This window comes from Rhinolophus hipposideros (genome assembly GCF_964194185.1).
Source record: "Rhinolophus hipposideros genome assembly, chromosome: 4".
NCBI lineage: Eukaryota > Metazoa > Chordata > Mammalia > Chiroptera > Rhinolophidae > Rhinolophus > Rhinolophus hipposideros.
Window position 1 is genome coordinate 53,768,197 of NC_138050.1, and position 18,662 is coordinate 53,786,858.

The window sequence follows — 18,662 nt, forward strand, 5'->3', positions numbered from 1 at the left end:
CGGCCATCAGATCTGTCATCATATTACCCTTGCTGTTCTTAATGTCATCAAAATGTCTTCCTTTCAATATTTCCTTTATCTTCAAGTAAAGAAAGAAGGCATTGGGGTCCAGATCAGATGAGTAGGGAGGGTGTTCCAAAACAATTATTTGTTTACTGGCTAAAAACTCCCTCATGGACAGTGCCATGTGAGCTGGTGCATTGTCGGGATGCTAAAGCCAGGAAATGTTGGCAAAAAGTTTAAGTCATCTAACTTTGTCACACAGCCTTTTCAGCACTTCCAAATAATAAACTTGGTTAACTGTCTAGTTATTACAGATTCATAATGAATAATCCCTGTGATATCACAAAAAGTTAGCAACATCACTACAAGTTCGCGAACTTAATTGTCAAACCTCATATTGTTTTTCTGCTTTCTTTAAAACACAAATTTTAAGTCTATATATGAGACTGTTTAGATTTATGGAGAAGCATTTATGATTTCGATTTTCAGATAAATCAAGGTTTTTTATGTTGATAAGTTTTTAGCAAGAGAGATTATGTTATCACCTTTTTTTGAAGTCATTAAAAATTGAATGGCTTTTTTTGCTTCATAAATGGCAAAATCAGGATAATGGATTAAATTACCTTAAGTATATGTTTTCTATAAATTTGTAGTAGAAGGGACCAAAAAAGGGCCTTTTAATAAATGTTAGTGTCAGTTGGATGTTTAGTAGTAGTTTCTTAGAGACCTCCCTGCTATCATATTTGTACCCATTTTATTTGTGTCTTGTAGGATTTAATTTTTCAGTATATACTGTTTCCAGGCAGTCATTTAGAAAACTGAATTTACTGTTTTCCTGTATTGTTAGATTGAAATATTCTCAGTTTACAAAATGGATGGGAAAGCAATCTTGAAAATATCCATAATTCAGATTATTTCTAGGGTTTACCTGTGACAGCATTCACCTGTCACTTAATAGCCTCAACATTCTGGTTACTAGTTTTATATTTAAGTTTAATTTTAATTACATTTTAAATTCTAATTAAAATTCTTCCTTTCCTTAGAGTTCTATATTTTAATCCTTGCCAAAGTGATTTCTCTCAACTATGCCCACACAATGTCTTCAGTGGCACTGAATATTTAATATTAATATGTTAATATAATGAATATTTAAGAAAAAAGTATAAATGCTTCAGTTTCCACAGGGGGAGTTCTAATTTTGGGGGGAAAAAGTGTAGTCACATAGCGCCCTCTGGTGGCAGAAAGCCAGAGCCCCGTGGGGGTTTTCCTTCCACAAGCCATTCTGAAAGCTCATTCAACCTTTATTGTCTTTTAATTTAACAGGATCAATTAGGTGTAATAGTTTTCTTCAGATCATTTTGTGTCTAGGAGTTCTTCCCTAAGGAAGGCATGTTTAGCTGAGAGATTCCATGGATGTGCCTAGGATGCTGGCGGGTGGTGGAAGTAGGGTATGAATACCACAAATACCAATATTTCAGGTGGAAGCAACCATCTCTAAATGGGCGGCATGATGTCCAGAGCTTGGAGATACTGTTTGGTCCCGAGAGGTTGTTGAAAGCCAGCACTTAGGCTGAAGCAGTGAGGAAAACGAATGTGTTGGGAGGACCACAGGGCGAAGGGGCTACAGGAAAACCCATCAAGAAGTTTGAACCTTCACACTGAAATTTAGATGTGTTAATAGAGTGCGAGGCCAAGGAACACAAATGTTTCCCAGAGAACACACTCCATTTGGTTGCAGTTTGTTGAAAAAATGGAAACTAGCTATTGATTAAAGATTAACTGTATCAGGAAATGTACGCACAGAATTTGATTGAATACACCCACAAGACTTTGGAAAAACATTATCATAATATTTTTCTTCTTGCTAATTTGGGAAGCTGACTACTTCAGGGGAGTGACTTCAAATATTTATACTTAGAAATATTTTAAACAGATTACTGCTTTGGAGTAAGAACGAAAGCATTTTAGACTGTTTTTCAGAGCATAAGAGATAAATTATTGAGGAAAACATTTGCTGTTGTAGACCCTTGGTATTGCTTATAGCTTTAAAGTGTGTGCTCCATCAGTGATACCTAGCTCTAATTAGGGAGAACTATCTGGAACTTTTGTAAGTCCTAAGGACTTTTGGAAAATTTTAAATTTTGTTGTTGCCAATTCGTCAGCACTTGTTTGCTTATCATTTTAGAAAGTTTTTACTGGATCAGTGAAGTTGGACAGTTTGTTTGCTTTTAGATGACATTAGGGGAAGAGTTTTAAATTGTTTATATTAAGAGGACACTTAGGGCTCTTTCGAGTTATTCTTGTATTGAGTGATAGTTCTTTAGAAAGTATTTTGTGAAGAACTCTTTATAATTCATTTATTTCTCACAAACTGATGTGCAAAATGAGTTTTCATAGATCAGAAAGTATCTACAATTTAAGATTTTTGCAAATGTTGATTAATCAAAGAATATTTATTGTGCATTTCCTCTGTAACCGTTCCTCTGCCAGTTTTCTATTATGTATGATTTCAACATTTAGCTTTACCAACTAACTTCACAGCAATGTTGAAATTCCTAGAATTGTGCCAGAATTCATCATGGGCTCAAATAATGTTTTTGTTTTTTTTTTTTAAAGATTTTATTGGGGAAGGGGAACAGGACTTTATTGGGGAATAGTGTGTACTTCCAGGCCTTTTTTCCAAGTCAAGTTGTTGTCCTTTCAATCTTAGTTGTGGAGGGTGCCATTCAGCTTCAAGTTGTTGTCCTTTCAGTCTTAGTTGTGGAGGGCACAGCTCAGCTCCAGGTCCAGTTGTCATTTTCTAGTTGCAGGGGGCACAGCCCACCATCCCTTGTGGGACTTGAGGAGTTGAACTGGCAACCTTGTGGTTGAGAGCCCACTGGCCCATGTGGGAATCGAACCGGCAGCCTTTGCAGTTAGGAACATGGAGCTCTAACTGCCTGAGCCACCAGGCCAGCCCTCAAATAATGTTTTGACATCAGGATTTATCCAACAGAAATCTGTCCTTGAACTTGAAAATTTGGGGAAGTTCTGTATATTTAGACACAGAACTGTGCCATATTCCTCGGCAGTCTGAAGCTGATGAAACACCAACTGGGGATAAGGTCCACCTCATCCATGAGATGAATCTTATCCACAAGGCTTGGGATTCTCTACTCAAAAACTCCGAGGCAGAAAGTGTAGTGTAAAATCTGTAGTCCAGGCTTGGGCAGAGAGAGAAAGGCCTTTTCGATCTACTTCCTTTACCTCCAGCCTAACTCCCATTTCCAAATGTCAGCACTTATGTCTGTCCCGTTTTTCATACAAACCTGGTCATCTGCAGCTAAGTCTCAGGAACAAGTCACAACAAGCCTGAAGATGGTCACAGAGAAGAATACTGAGGTGCATGTGAAGAGAGGCTAGGGGGTCTGCTTGCCCAAACCAATACCAGGGGTTTAGAAGAGGCACGATGGGTCCCGAAAGCTCCTAGAAAAAGGATGGATCTTATACTACACGAAGATTAGGGAGGTCACCCCCCCCTTTAATACTTTTCTGATTCTTCTCATCCTTTGAATTGGTAAAGATGCAAATGTCCTTATTTCTAGGAACAATCTCTTAAATGCTCATCTTTTCTCCCCACTCCATATATAACTGCTAAAGCTCTTAACATATACCCACATATTTGATGGAGAGCCACTATGTAAAGATTTCTAATTCGACTATCTTAAGCTAAACATCACCAAGACTCGAGAGAGAAAATGAGCATTTTGGGAAAAAGATAAAAGATTTGTAGCCATGCTTTTTGTGCATGATTATTTTACTCTTTCCTGCTTTAATATTTAAATGTGCTTTAATATTTAATATTAAAATGTGAAGTGCAAGAAACAATAGTAATTGTAGAGTGGTTACATGAAACTGTCTTTAGTGTTATATTTCATTCATTAAAGAAATGTAGTGTACTTTAAGTTAACATGCATACGTTCTTTTAAGAATGTAGTTATATATCTCATAGCGCAAAGGAGAATCAGTATTCTTGTTTTCCCCTGAGGAAAACTGGACCTTTCGGGTTGCAGTTGTGCATTTCCTTTCCCCTCCTCTCCTCTGCAGCAATGGAAATATTTCTGCCATAATGTCAAGCTTTGTGGCGTGGATGGAGCTCCCAGTGGGGCCTCGTCACAGAGCTTTTCCATGACCCTGTGATACTGATCGTAGCCTTCCCACCACTTTCCCAGCACGATTGGTATTCAGGAAATGGTTGTGCAGATGTCTGATTGTCGTTGGATTCAAGGAATTGGACTTGTGGAATTTTGGGCTGATTTCCGCAGTCACCCATTGACTGTGACCCGTCATTCTAAATTGTTTCCTCATCTCTGAATGCTTGTTGAGCTCTGGCTAAAAATGTAAATGCTTTCATTCCCTCAATTATTTGCAGCCTTGTTTGGAAATCAAAATCTCAAGGCACCAGATGACAGAAAGACACAGCTGATCCAGAGTCATGTCCTGACCGTGATTTTCTCTTCCTGTTGCTTCTTTGGCCAGTGATGCATACGTTGGCCAGTCTTGAATGGTGTCCACAGGGCTTTAGACTGGGAAAGGGCAATCTGGGATCCATTCCCACTCAGTAACCGTATTTTGCTGTGTTTCAAAGTGTTTAGGATACATCGGTAGAATCCTACTTCACGCTAAGTATCATGGTATGCTATTGGTGGGTTCATCATCCATTCATCAACTTTTATTGAATTCAAAGTTTGTGCCAAATGCTGTGAATGAATAAAAGACTATCCTTGCCATTAAAATACTCAATTCTAAAAGATGGAAACTCAATGGCAAAATTTGTCCGGTTAAGTTGTTAGGTTTGTCCTGTTTTCTAATGGATGAACCCAAGCACGGGGAGATGACTCTGCCCATTCACAGTCAGTCTGCCTGTGAGGAAGCCCAGCACTCTGGCAGTGTTTTTGCTTGTACTTCAGTCCGTTGGAAAGTTCTATGGTCATATTATTTTAAATGTGAAAAATTTTTAATTTGACCAAAAGATTGTGCTCTCATGCCGACCACTGAAACAGGCATCATTTGGCCTCTGATAGTAAGGTTTTTGAGGAGGGCTTATTCTAGATAACTCGGTTTTTGTGGGAACTTCAGTTTTTATTGTTGGTATTTATATTATCTTCCAAAGTTAGAAGCTTCACAATATTTCAACTTCAGCCATCCTGCTGGCTTATTTGTATTTGTATTTCTGACTTAGCTTAGAAGGGGGTTAGAGTCGACCATTTGATTTCCTTCATGAATTTGCTTCCATAAGTATGTTAAAAGGATGGGAAATAGTTGGATATTATAACAGAACTCGTTTTTCCCATATTTTATGGATTTTTAAAAAGTATGTCATTGCTTTAGATAATATATTAGACAACATTTTTAAGTTGCACCATGCGTGAAACTCTATTTCATGCCTAATTTAGAATGGCTAATTTTGATGCCAAGATTATTCTCTGTGACTGTATCCTTTCATCGTCATAGATGATGGCATTTTGTTCTTCCTCCTCAAATTCTGAATTTCACCATCTGAGGATACAGTGATAATCACTTCTGTTGTTGGTATATGAAATTAATTTTATTTTATTTTTTGATTAGTGCAATACATTGCACTGACGTTCACGAATAAAACTATGAAATGCAATTGCACCAAAACTGTTTGTGTAATATGATACAAGCTTCCCTTTTCCTTCCCTCTTTTAACATTTTCATTGCTGTGCCAACAGTGGTTGTGGGTTTCATTTCTGTCTGCAATGAATTATGTGGCCTTCATGTCCACTGGACCTTTCCTTTAGCACATCAGGAGAAATAGATGACTAAGGGGTCTGTTTCTCAGGTATTTTCACTGTTCACATCCTTCCTTGAGCTCCAGCTGGTCACAATTGTAGTATCACTGGTTGCTGCCGCAAAGTCTGGCTTAGACACTACTGGCACCAAAAACCTTTGCCCACGTGTCCAGCGCTTTGTTCTTCCTATAGCCCTGGTGGAAATTTGTTAAAAGCTTGGAGGGATAATGTGGCCCTCATGCAGTGTGGCCCTCACAGTTTGCCAGCTAATTGTATAGCTGTGTGAATGCTTGTCCTGTCTGTTTGCTCTGCTCTGGTGTCCACAGTAACTGTGACAAGGTACAGGACATTATTCATGTGCTGCACTTAGGTCTCAACAAAAGAGTAGGAAAGTTAAAAAAAAATGTGGAACATGGCAAGAACCATGCTGACGAAGGAGTCACTTCCTTTTTAGTAATTTCAAAACCCTTGGGATATATGGATTGCTTAAGTATTCCAGTGACATATGGGAAAGAATGTATTCTTGAGGTGAAAGCAAGGATTGGGAATTCAAAGTGCCGTATTCTGTTCCCAGGAGCATGCACAGGGGTCACCTAGTGACATCTGATGAGTCAGTTAGGCATCGGAATCCTAATTTCCTTATCTATGAAATGGACATAAAAGGGGCTAACTTAATGTTGGTAAATTGTTTAATATTTTGCTGGGAACCGGCTTGCTCTAGTGACCTAGAAAAAACACTAGGGCTGTGGTGTAGGCTGACCTCATTTCTATTTTTGGATTTGGAGCTGACTCAGTGAGAAACTTGTAGAAATCAAGTAATCTGGCTCTTGGCCTCCATGCATTCCATGATTAAAATGAGAATTATGAAATCTTATCTGTACTGGGTCTCATCACGATAGTGCCGATATCAATTAAGTTCTAAAAATACTGCACCACATGCATTAGAAAGCTTTTATGTTGACGTGCCTTTCACGTTTCCTTCCTAGCTCACGTTAGGTTACATGGCGGGAATGCAACTCAATGTTCATTAATTTTTTTTTTTTTTAGGCAACTGTTTGAAGTTCAGTTGTATTCTATTTTGGGTGGAATTTTCCCACATGTGACTAAAAGGGAAGAGGTTGATATGACAAGAGGTGCAATATATCGCTGTCATCCGTATTTTCTGCAGTTGTAGCCCGTTGTTACTGTTTTTGGTTAAGAGTGGATTTATTTAAGTAGCTTTACATTTGATCAAGTCTTGATCTGAGGATGTTTTTCTTTCTCAGCTGCCACAGGCCTCAGGATGGAGGAGCCAGCATTCTGTGTCAAATCCTATGTTGAGGGCTCTACCAATATCAACATCTGTTTTCTTCTCGTAGATTCTCTGGATGCTGCTGGTCCAAAGGGTTTTGCTAAACTGTAGGGTTTAATTTTCTTTAATCCGTTTACTATTTTATCATATCCTCTAGAGCTTGAAATAATCTCCTCCTCATTTATTCACACACTGTTTCTGGACTCTTGACTTACACTTCCCATTAAACCCACAATGCATGGAAGCCCAGTGGTTGGGGTCCCAAGTCCAGAACCACATTTCCGCTTTTCTGAAAATCCAACAGGCAGTTTTTCACCAGCAAGTATCAGGACTGGCTGAGGGTTTTGGAAAGAAGGACGACTTTGAAAGTTATTGTTCTGTCTCCTTTCGTTTTCACAACCATGAAAAATTTTTAAGTAATTCCTGGTAATGTGCTATTCTGGGGGCAGGGTAAATGTTTATGTTATGTGATGTATAGCTTGGCAGTTTATTTTTATTTTGAACTAATACAACTGTGAGAGAAGTACTGGGCACTAAAAAATTCTGCCTGTAATCTCTAAAGTTCCCTCTGCTTTTTAAAATCAGCTAATGATGGTTACTTAATCTGCCCAGTTTGTGTTGTAAGATTGCATTTAAGTCCACATACTGTAAAAAAAAAAAAGATTTTCTTGATTTCTTATCATGATGATGGGTGATTTTATATCAGCAATCTAAATATGGCAGCCTTCCTCAAATAGCGCTCAATCAGGACACTGGCTCACTGATGCTCATAGATGAAATCATATTTCTAGGACCAAACATTAATGCCACGTTCCTCCATGTTCTTTCCCCAGTTGTATTTCTCCTTGTTACTGTTTTGGGCTCTCTTGGCCTACAGGTCCATCCTCAGCACCGTCTGCTGTCATCCAGCCTCAGTTTCCTTCTCCCTTCTCTGTACCTATTTATTTTGCACTCATTCTTTCTTGGGCCAGCTGAAGGCTCAGAATCCCACAAAGTCTTTCTGAGCATTCCTTTTCCTTTTGGAATGTATGATAGCCATGTGTGTGTACCCTGAATAATATTTATTGTTTTAAAAATAATGTTTCTTGTTTCATTTTGCTCCACGAGGGCAGAGACCATAATTAAGCTTTGATCCAACCTTTGCAAAAAACAAACAAATAAACAAACAACAACAAAAAAAAACCCACCACTTTTTAAAGACTTATGAAAGCCCATGATCAGACTGTTGGTGGCATAGAGATGTCCCAGTGTCCTGCTGAAACACTGTGAGCTCTGCCTACAGGTGCTAAAGGTATCTAAAGGAAAAAGAGTTAACTGATGGTCTGCTCACAAAATCTCAGTGCTAGGTCTACTGATAACAAGATTCCACTAATTGAATGAGATTATAGTCAATTCAGTAAAAAAGACAAAAATCCCCAACTATCCATTATTTTATTTACCCAACAAATCATTTAGCATTTGCAATATAGTATATAGAAAGCATTGTGCCAGGTATCACATTCCTGCCCTCACAGAGCTTTTAAAAATAGTAGAGAAAAGCTGCCTGACATAGGAATTCATTTCAGCATCTATTTTCAGACGGTCGCTATAGACTTGTGAACACTGGATGGTGCATAGAGAGGCTGATTACTGATTCATTTCCTCGGTTTCTTTCAACCTGACTTTTGTCTGACTTGCTCCTTCCTCCTCTGCAGGGCGAAAGAGGCCTCCCAGGGTTGCAAGGTGTCATTGGGTTTCCGGGAATGCAAGGACCTGAGGGGCCACAGGGCCCACCGGGACAAAAGGTAAGCTTGGCTGTGTGTGTGTGTGGGGGGGGGCGGGACTATGAGGGTGTGAACTCAAGGTGATCTGTATTCTTGTTATCATGAGTGGTCATAATGGCATCTCTGTTTTGCACCAGGGTGATACTGGAGAACCAGGATTGCCAGGAACAAAAGGCACAAGAGTGAGTACATTGTCGCTTACATTGGTAATGACTGTGGGTGGGATCTGATGTTGCATTGCTTCTCAAAAGAGGGGGGCGCTTTCCATCCCACCTCTCCTGCTTCCAAACAATCCTGAGGGGGCTTTCTTCCCTTCCTCTGCTTCCTCTTTGTCCCCTTCCGTCTGCCTCTCCTCCTCAGAACTCAGTGTGTGTGTTGAGTGTAAGGACTTACCAGGGCCGTAGCTCATCGTTCTTGACTTCCAGTCCTTGAGACTGGCGCTGTGCATAAGCGGAGCTACTTTACTTTTTATTCTTTTTACACTTCTGTTCTCCCATGTGTCATTCCTCAGGGATCCTTGTAGATATATTTTAATTTGGGAGGGGGTGATATGTCTGCAAGTCGTTGAAGAGGATGTCTTCATTTAGTGTGAAAACTGATAGTATTTTCAGAGCTAAACGTGCTCTTTCTTCTTCACACTCTTTACGTTCTTTGCTATTCCCATTCCTGGGAAATGCAAAAATGAAGACCTCTGAGAACAACTCTTGAAGGTAGCAAAATAGAAAGACACTGCAAACTGTAAAGGTTTCATTCTGTTATTTTAACTTAGTTGAAAGGGAAGTGGGACAGTGACCTGCGTGTGCATTTGTTGGCACTCATATAAGTCCTTGGGGCAGAAGAGAGGAAATAGCATTGTAACCGTCTGGATGGAAAAGATATGGATTTTAACCAGAAATAACTTTGGATTTTCTTCCCCCAATGAGCTATTTATCCCATACATTTTTCTTCCTGACTGTTTGAGATTTTAATATGAAATATATATACATATATACTTTCACCTAGAAATTACAAAGGATGAAATGAGTTATTTTGTTAACAAATAATGTTAACATGCACAGTTATTTTGTGCATGTGCAGCCTTGATTTTTAGAAGTATAGTAGTAAAAGTAATTAATGAACAGCTTTTGATGTAGAATAGCTTTTGAAAGCCGAGGTGATCTGTGCCTCAGGGCTGGGCCCTCAGCTGCCTCCCTGGAAGATGGTCCTTAGTGTGGATGTTGTGATCGCCAACAGCTAGGATGTGCAGTGGGACTACCTGAGGTTCCCCCGGGCTCACTGGAAACTTTCATTGTCATCCTTACAGGGACCTCCCGGAGCATCGGGTTACCCTGGAAACCCAGGACTTCCGGTATGTATCTATAATCCTTCTGCTTCCTTTGTGAGACATGTGACATGCGTGATGGCCCTATCAGGTGATTTTTCTACTTTGGCTACATTTTGCGCTTTATTAATTGCAGGGTATTCCTGGCCAAGATGGTCCACCAGGTCCTCCAGGTATTCCAGGGTGCAACGGAACAAAGGTAAATATAGAACCGAGACCCTTTCCGCTTTGAGCTTGTTTATCTAACTTTGCATGTGGAGGAGTCAGGCAGAGTTGTTTTACTTGCCACAATTGGAAGTGACTTGTCTTAAAGCTTTCTTTATTTGATTAGCAAATAATTTTCCCATATTTAACGTTCAAGAATAAGATAATCGTGCCTTTTTTGGGGTATAATTTTACCCTAAAATTGCTTTAAATACTATGTTTCTTACCTATAATCTATTACTAAATTAAATAAGAAAATACTATTATCAATCCTTGTCCCTACTCATTATATTCTCAACTATGTTTCTTCTATTTTGAAGTAGCACTCAGCCGTATAGTTTGTAACACTTTTCAGGAAATAATTTTAACCAACAAGTAAGGTATCCCTGAAGGGTAGGATCGAGTAACTGAGGGGAGCGTCTGGAATGAGGTCCTGTTTGCCTTACACTGTACTCATGAATGATTGTCTGATGTCCCCTCAGGGTGAACGAGGGCCTCTGGGGCCCCCAGGTTTACCTGGATTCACTGGAAATCCCGTGAGTATGGGGTTGTTTAACTCAGAATTCTTTTCTTCAGTTATCATTTCTCTCATTCCATTTCCTTTCCTTTCCTTTTTTTCATACTTATATCTTAATGCTAATGATGTTTTGTGAAAAACAATGCTAATACCAACCTTTTCTTTTTTAGGGACCACCAGGGTTGCCAGGAATGAAGGTACATTGTGTTATTTTATTGGATTCATTACAGGAGTCTGTTTAAAACAGATGCCATAAAAACATATTTACTTGAAATCACTTTGGTGGGTCAACTGCCTATTAACATATTTGTCTAAACTCTGCTGCTTAAAAGGGCACGTAAGTCATATACACAAACTTAAATTTTTGAATCTGAAGTTTAGGCACTAGGTACAATTTTGTAATAGAAAATAAACAGTAACAGGAAGCATGGTGTGATGGTAAATATTAACAGATGCAATTCCAGTTCAGATTGCTGTGTAGATAGCGCAATGATGACGCTCCTTTTCCAGAACCACAGGACATAAGCACAGTCCCAACCAAAAGGACTCAAATTGGTATCCTATTTAATCTTTATGGTTTTACTTAAATACAGCCATTTTTTCATGTTGCCTTTAATCTGGAGTCAATCTATTATTAATTCTATAATTACTACAGGAAATCCCCCAATTGCCGTAGGTTAGATCCATGGTGTCTTGGCCCCTTCATGCTCAGCCAATCCATAGTTGTTCTCAACTTGATTTTTCCTTATATCAAGGGGGTGGGTGGGAGGGCCCTCTATGCATGGTGGGGAAAGAAACCCTGAGTCCCTCCCTGCTGTGACACCTAATTCTGTCCCCGCTATCAGTGAAGGGGACTTTCTTCATCCACCCTTACAAGGGTACCTAGAAGAAGACGTGGTGGGTACACCCATGTTGATCACTGGTCATTTTCCTTCCTGTCCATGGGCGAAGGTGTCTGCTGTGGGCCCTGCTTCCAGGCGCACGGCCTAGGTTCTCTCTTCCTCTCTTGGCCCAGTCATTGTTGCTCACCAACCCGGAGCCTGGTGTCCCACAGGCACCACTGGCCAACACTTCCAGGACAGAACCTGCCACTTCCCTCCTAAACCGATCCTCTGTGTACTTAGCTAATTAGGGCAAGAATACCACCTAGGCATCCAGCCAGGAACCCAGGAGGCATTCATTTTTATTGGTTTGTTTTCACTATGGGAAATTTGCATATCATTAATTTCCTTCCTTCTTTCCTTCCTTCCTTCCTTCCTTCCTTCCTTCCTTCCTTCCTTCCTTCCTTCCTTCCTTCCTTCCTTCCTTCCTTTCTTCCCTTTCTTCCTTTTTTCTTTCCTTTTCTCTCTCTTCCCATCTGTCTCTGTTTCTCTCTTAATCATAAAGTCCTGTCATTTTCACATCCAGATTTTTTTCTCCAATGTGTCCCGTCCTTGCCCCTGACCTGCCACCTAGAACAGTGGCTGGCAGATCCTTCATGCATGTCTGCTCAGTGAGTAAATGCAGCCATGAATTCATTCATGCACTCAGCTCTGTGCCAGCTTCTCCAGCATTCTTCACTGTGAATTGGGGAGCAAAGAGAGGAAAACTCAGCTCCCAAGGAATCTCTTAAATTTTATAGCAATTAACCTTTTAGTCTTTCCCAGGCAGGGCTCAGTGGCTCTTATCGGTGTGACCTCAAAGTGTGCACTCGCTGTGCTGTGGAATAGATCAGGGGGCGGGGGCATCTGGCGTTCACAACAGTCCTCTGAAAGGGATGCTTCCCGTTCTTGGAGAGCTCTGCTGGAGACAGCCTCATATCTGAATGAGGTTGAGTGTTCCTGTGTCCCTGTGTTTAAGAACGCCTAAGAAATGAGAGCTCCTGCTGAGAGCCCCGTGTTTTAATCAGCGTTCTGCAGAGAGACAAAATCAATAGTGTGTTTGGGGGCGGGGGAGAAAGTTGAAAATCTGCAGGGCAGGACAGCAAGCTACAGGCCTAGGGAGCAGCTGATGTTGCAGCTCCAGTTTGAAAGCTGTTGCAGGCAGAATTCTCTTTTCTTCCTGGGAGTCAAGTCTTTTTTCCTCTTAAGGCCTTCAACTGATAGGATGAGCCCCACCCCCATTATGGAGGCTAATCTGCGTTACTCATAGTCTTCTGATTTAAATGTTAATCTCATTTTAGGAATATGACACGCAGAATGGTGTTTAAGCAAGTTTCTGGGTACTGTAGCCTGGCCAAGTTGACACATGAAATTTACCATCACACCCTGCCTTTATAAAACTGCTCATCTTGGGTTTTTTCTTAAAAGATATCCCATATTTTATGAGAACAGCCTGTGGTCACACAGACTTTCAACCAGAGACTTGCCTTGGTCTAGAATGTCTCTTTGTGTGGGACACTCTCATGGACGTATCATAGATCCTTTCACTTAGCCGTCCATATGTTCAGTTCTGGTGGTAACTGAGTTGACTATGCAGCACTGAATGCTGGTCATTACGTTAGTAACACTGAATGGGGTTGACGGCCAGTCTGTTTATTTCAAGCTTAGAGAGAGTCTGAATCCCAGACGTGGGCTAGTTCCATATTGCATGCATACTATTTGATAGGGTTTAAGTTTCTTTACATAAATATCAGTATTTGCAACTTTCTTTTATTGTTTTGTCCCACAGGGGGATCCTGGTGAAATCCTGGGCCATGTGCCTGGGACCCTGTTGAAAGGTGAAAGAGGATTTCCTGGACCCCCTGGAACACCAGTAAGCATTTGCTAAGTAACTATAACTACATGCAGAGTCTCCTCCTAGTTTGCATTTTAACTCTTTCCTTTCTGAATACATTATAGGGTTTACCAGGATTGCCAGGGCTACAAGGTCCCGTTGGCCCTCCAGGATATACCGGACCACCAGTAAGTTTGGGGGGGAGGGGGAGGATATGTCTCTGAGGCAGTCATTCAAAGAACAACCATGTTGAGGTGTGAAATTAACATTTAATGAAAACTTTACACAGTGGTGATCTTTCTCAATTTGGATTGGGAGAATAAATTAATTTCTTAGGAAAATATTTGGCTGGCTCTTCTGGTCCACACATTCCCAGAGCTATAGGAACAGGATCATAATAGTACTTCATGCCAAGACATCCCAAAACAGACAACATCTTCATTACTTGAGGGACTGAGTGGATGCCAGTGGTCCCATGGCCTGAAGAGGTCAAGTCCAAGATGGACAAGGCAGGCTCTGCCCTGGAGATGGACTTGTAGAAATACAGTCATACCAGAGGGTCTGCTCTTTTGGGAGTTGTGGACACAGACCAGGCAGCAGCATAGAGGCTGCACTGCATTTGTTGTTAAGACTTTACAAACTGAGCCCCCAGAGATAACATCCCAGGAGGCTCTGCGCTGGCGTTGGTCTCCTTCACAGCTGATAATTCTCAATGGAAGGAGGATGTCATCGCTTCACACACACAAATTTGGGATCACAAGAGAGGAAATACTAACAAGACTTAATTGTGGAATGACATATTTATTAGGAATGAATAATGCACCTGACTTGGTTATCCTGACAATAGCCTGCCTGAGAGTCCTGAGAGATTTTTCAGGCTTATCTTTTACATTTACTCTTTTTGGGGCTGGGTAAAATTCAGCAATTTTTCTTTTATCCATTCCTAAAGGTAACCTCTTTTATATTCTTGTAAATAAATGGACTTATTTTTATGAGTAAAGTCTAGTAACAAGATGGTTACTAGACTTTTTGTAGTGATCACTGTCAGATATATACATATATGTATATATATAATATAATATCTATGTAAATATAATATATAATATATATGTGTGTGTATTCATATACATATATATGAAGAATGACTAATTTTTCTTTTTAAATTATTATAAAAAGCATTCTGCAATTTTATTGGAAAGACAAGAAGTTTTTTTTTGGACCTCTCTACAGTCTACTCACTTGAAGAAATCAATTTTTTAAGATAAACAATTATATCCAAAGTAGACAAACATCATTTCCAACCTGGAAACTCTAGGCTCCTAGAGAGTTTGGCTGATGATTTCATTCATTGTCTTCAGCCTGGCATGTTCTTTGATCAATAGATTCCACAGGGCAATGCCAAAGATTTTTTGGTATTTACGTCCCTGTTAATAATCCCCCAGGGCTAATTTCTGGCTACTTTCTAAGTTTTGCAGTTCTAGAGCACAGGAAAAAAAAATATTTAACAAATAAATGATCATGTTAACCATGGATCTTAAGATAACTTCCTTATGAAGAAGCATTTAAAGCTTACCAGGGTTGTGAATTATATTATTTAAAAATGCTCTCTTTTACAGGGTCCCCCAGGTCCTCCTGGCCCTCCAGGTGAAAAGGTAAAGATTTTTGTCATTTGAATTTCTTTGGCATTAGTAAAAGACTATCATGAAATTGCCATAGCTGATTTTTTAAGTCTGTTTAAAAGTTTTGGAAAATTATAATTTCTTTATCTGTATATTTAACATCTATCCATCCATCTATCCATTTATTCATCTACCTAAACTATCGATCAATTGACTGATCTATCAATTCATTAATCTTTTCTTCCATCTACCTACCCCACAGTCATTATTTTGTAATCACTGATCTTTCCCTTAGTTTTTAAAGCCAGAGTTTAAAAACCTTAAATTAAAAAAAGACTTCTTTTTCAATAATACTTTAAAAAACAACTTTCTTGAAAATTTTATGGTAGTTGTGGGATGTAGCTATTGCTTTAAATCTACTATCTTATTTGCATATTATGTGATATGTGTTAGATGATTTTGAGGAAAGTTGACAACTCTTATAATAGAAGCCTAATTTTCAATCAACAGGGGCAAATGGGCTTAAGTTTTCAAGGACCAAAAGGTGACAAGGTACGTACATGTTGCTTTGGAGTGTTTTCATGTTAAAAATCACAGTTCTAAGCATGATAGAGATTGTACCTCTGGACCTACTCTTGGGCCCTTATGCCAGTTACTCTTCTCTGCATGTTCTTGAATTTATTAGTGTTTTCCTTAAAATGCACAGCTAGAATTCACTAAACTACTCTACATGTGATCTGACCAGCAGAGAATACAAGGAGGCCATTAATTCCAGTTCTCTGTACATAGAGTTCCATCCCAATGTTCTCAGGCAGTGATCAAGCCAGACCCAGACTTTATTATAAGACTCCAAATAGGACTTGACTGTTAGTAGCATAACTATATTAAACCCTGCAGAGGCAAAGGCCATCACACCAGAGTTGGAAGGAAATGATCCTCGGAGGCAGGAAGGCACAGACCGGAGCAGGCGACCTCATCTTGGGAGGAAGGGAGGCCAGCGCTGGGTCTCTGATCCTATGGTGATCTCTCTGCCAGTTCCCCTGGATCAGACCAATGAAATGGGCACTAGCCAAGTTCGGATTCATAGAATCACGGCCCCATCTGCCCAGGGCCCAGGTTCTTCTCTATGGATGGTCAAGCTCTTATAGACAATTGCCACCAGAGAGCCCCAAGTCAGTTAGGGCCAGGGCAGATCTGGACTGAACAGTTGGCCTCTGTTTTCCACTCCAAATTTTGGCCCAGTCTTTTCACAAACCTCATAGTGAAGTGACCCTGCAATTTATGCAGTTGAATTTTTTGGACCTTACTCATTGTGCTCTAGTTGGGATTCACTGTATTTCCAGTTGTACCCAGCAGTTAGGATGCCTGACTGAGACAAGTCTTGATGGTTCTAGTATTTTTGGTTTACCTAGATACATTCTTCTTCCCAGGCTCTATTAGGTAGTTTGTGCCTCTTTCCTCGATGCTGTCAAAATGCAGTAAGACAGTATATATGCATATGTTTTATGAGTGTGTCCTAGTATGTATACATATACTGTATGTATGTATATGCATGGTCTATCCATACGTACATGCATTGATGTGTCCTTCAGGTAACATTGCCATTACTTGAGACTGTGGCTTTCCTGACCCCTGAGAGTTGAAAGTCTCTTCCTGGCTTTATATAATTATTGTGCCATCTTCCTACTGAAAGTCAATTTTCTGTTGAGACAAGGATAGATTAGAAAAGAGTATAACACCTTTTTAAAAAATGTTTTATTGTAGGCTCCCCCCTCTGCATTTTTCTTCTTTGTATAATGATTTTTATGTCTAACTAGTTCCCAATTTTTGCATCTATAGGGTGAACAGGGGGTCAGTGGACCTCCAGGAGTGCCAGGACAAGCTCAAGTTAAAGAAAAAGGAGACTTTGCCACTAAAGGAGAGAAGGTATGAAAGCGCTTTGTCCACTGAGTACTGCCTTTCTAATTTTAAACAAATTCCCAAGTATAAAGAGAAACCCTGTCAAAATTCAGTTTCTCCAGCGACATTTACCCTTGACCTGGAAAATAGATTTATAGACTATCCATCATATATAATATGAGCATCTGAGAGCAGAGGCAGCTGGTACTGGTTCGGAGCAAGACTGAATTGAGGCTGATTCACCTAAGTTCTTAGGCACCCAAGGTGAGGATGGGCTGAGTCATCAGGAGAGAGACAAGCTGAGGGTAGAAGTAGGTTACAGTTGCCATGGGTCCAGCATAATTAACCGCCTTTCTTAAATCCACAGTCTAGTCAATGCGAGGATGTGAAAGCTAGAGACCAGTGTGAATTTCTTTGTTAATATATCAGGAAAAGGTTCCTTTTCTTTTTTCCTTTTATATGTTCAATGTAGCATATAAAAAAAAAATTGATGTAGTTGTTAGATAGTACTGATATGTCTTTCTCTCTTTAAAATTCTTTTAGGGTCAAAAAGGTGAACCTGGATTTCAGGTCAGTACTAAATTCTTGTCTATCATTACTATTTTGTCTGAAAGACCATAATGTATTGAATTTAAGTTATAAGCTTATTTCACCTTAAATGTAATATTGACTTAATTTAATATTTTACTTAAATATAAGAATGACTCTAACTCTTTCTCTTTTTGTTTTTTCAAGGGAATGCCAGGGGTTGGAGAGAAAGGTGAACCTGGAAAACCAGGGCCCCGAGTAAGTGCTTTTAAAAGTTCTTTTATTCCTTATTGTAAAATCATTTTTCTTTCATTCCTAGAATCACAGGGTTAGGGATACAGAGGAATGGAAGAGACTGGTAGGGGTTTTCTGGTTTCTCCCTTTCCTCTCCTAAAGGGCTTTTCTGAAGCCTGTGGGAGTAGGAATGAGGAGAGCTGTCACCATTTGAAAAACCTCCCCCGAAGGTTGAGGCCCTTTGTTATTCACATGATACCCCTCAAAACAGGCCTGGGGTTGGGGGTTGGGGGGGAGTGTCTTTGAAGACCTGCCCACCTACTGGCTTCCCACTAACTGCCACCTGTCCACTTGCTCAGAGCCCTCCGTGCCCTTTGCCATTGTCTTTCTCAGGCCAGCTCCGAGCTCTGCCCAGATCCCAGGCTGCACAGCCTCGAGCTGAGATGCTCAGATGCTTCTCACCCCCTGAATCCTGGTGACAGGATACCCACCCAGCTTCCACTAGTCTGAGCATTTCTGGTTTCTAACCTGATATGATGCACAGAAACTTCTGTTCAAATAAATCTGCATGTCAGCTACCAAATACTCACTTGCCAGTAGGGAACCTTCTCTGGTGTTAGCTACGCTGCTGCCAAATGTAATGGGTATCTTAGACGATTTGGAGCCACTTTGCCTCCATTTTTTAAAAATTGAAAAGGCCTCTTCTTTTGTAACTTTTTCATAGTTATTCAATGTATACTCGATTCCTTGTTATTGTAGTATCATCAACTTACACGGAGGTGTCCTACGAGAGA

General features: G+C 40.1%; 1 protein-coding gene across 2 annotated transcripts in view; it reads left to right on the plus strand.

Annotated features, from left to right (window-relative positions):
* COL4A1 (collagen type IV alpha 1 chain) overlaps nt 1-18,662 on the plus strand; it is a 150,945-nt gene that overhangs the window by 81,887 nt on the left and 50,396 nt on the right. For both annotated transcript variants that reach the window (XR_013993232.1, XM_081046768.1), the window contains exons 3-15: nt 8,784-8,873; nt 8,990-9,034; nt 10,156-10,200; nt 10,310-10,372; nt 10,860-10,913; nt 11,065-11,091; nt 13,544-13,627; nt 13,714-13,776; nt 15,205-15,240; nt 15,718-15,759; nt 17,047-17,133; nt 17,650-17,676; nt 17,842-17,892. Coding sequence is in view for 1 of the 2 variants with exons in the window: in XM_081046768.1 (XP_080902894.1) it covers nt 8,784-8,873; nt 8,990-9,034; nt 10,156-10,200; nt 10,310-10,372; nt 10,860-10,913; nt 11,065-11,091; nt 13,544-13,627; nt 13,714-13,776; nt 15,205-15,240; nt 15,718-15,759; nt 17,047-17,133; nt 17,650-17,676; nt 17,842-17,892 (714 nt within the window). In the remaining variant the exon portion in view is untranslated. The remainder of the gene's footprint in view (nt 1-8,783; nt 8,874-8,989; nt 9,035-10,155; nt 10,201-10,309; nt 10,373-10,859; nt 10,914-11,064; nt 11,092-13,543; nt 13,628-13,713; nt 13,777-15,204; nt 15,241-15,717; nt 15,760-17,046; nt 17,134-17,649; nt 17,677-17,841; nt 17,893-18,662) is intronic.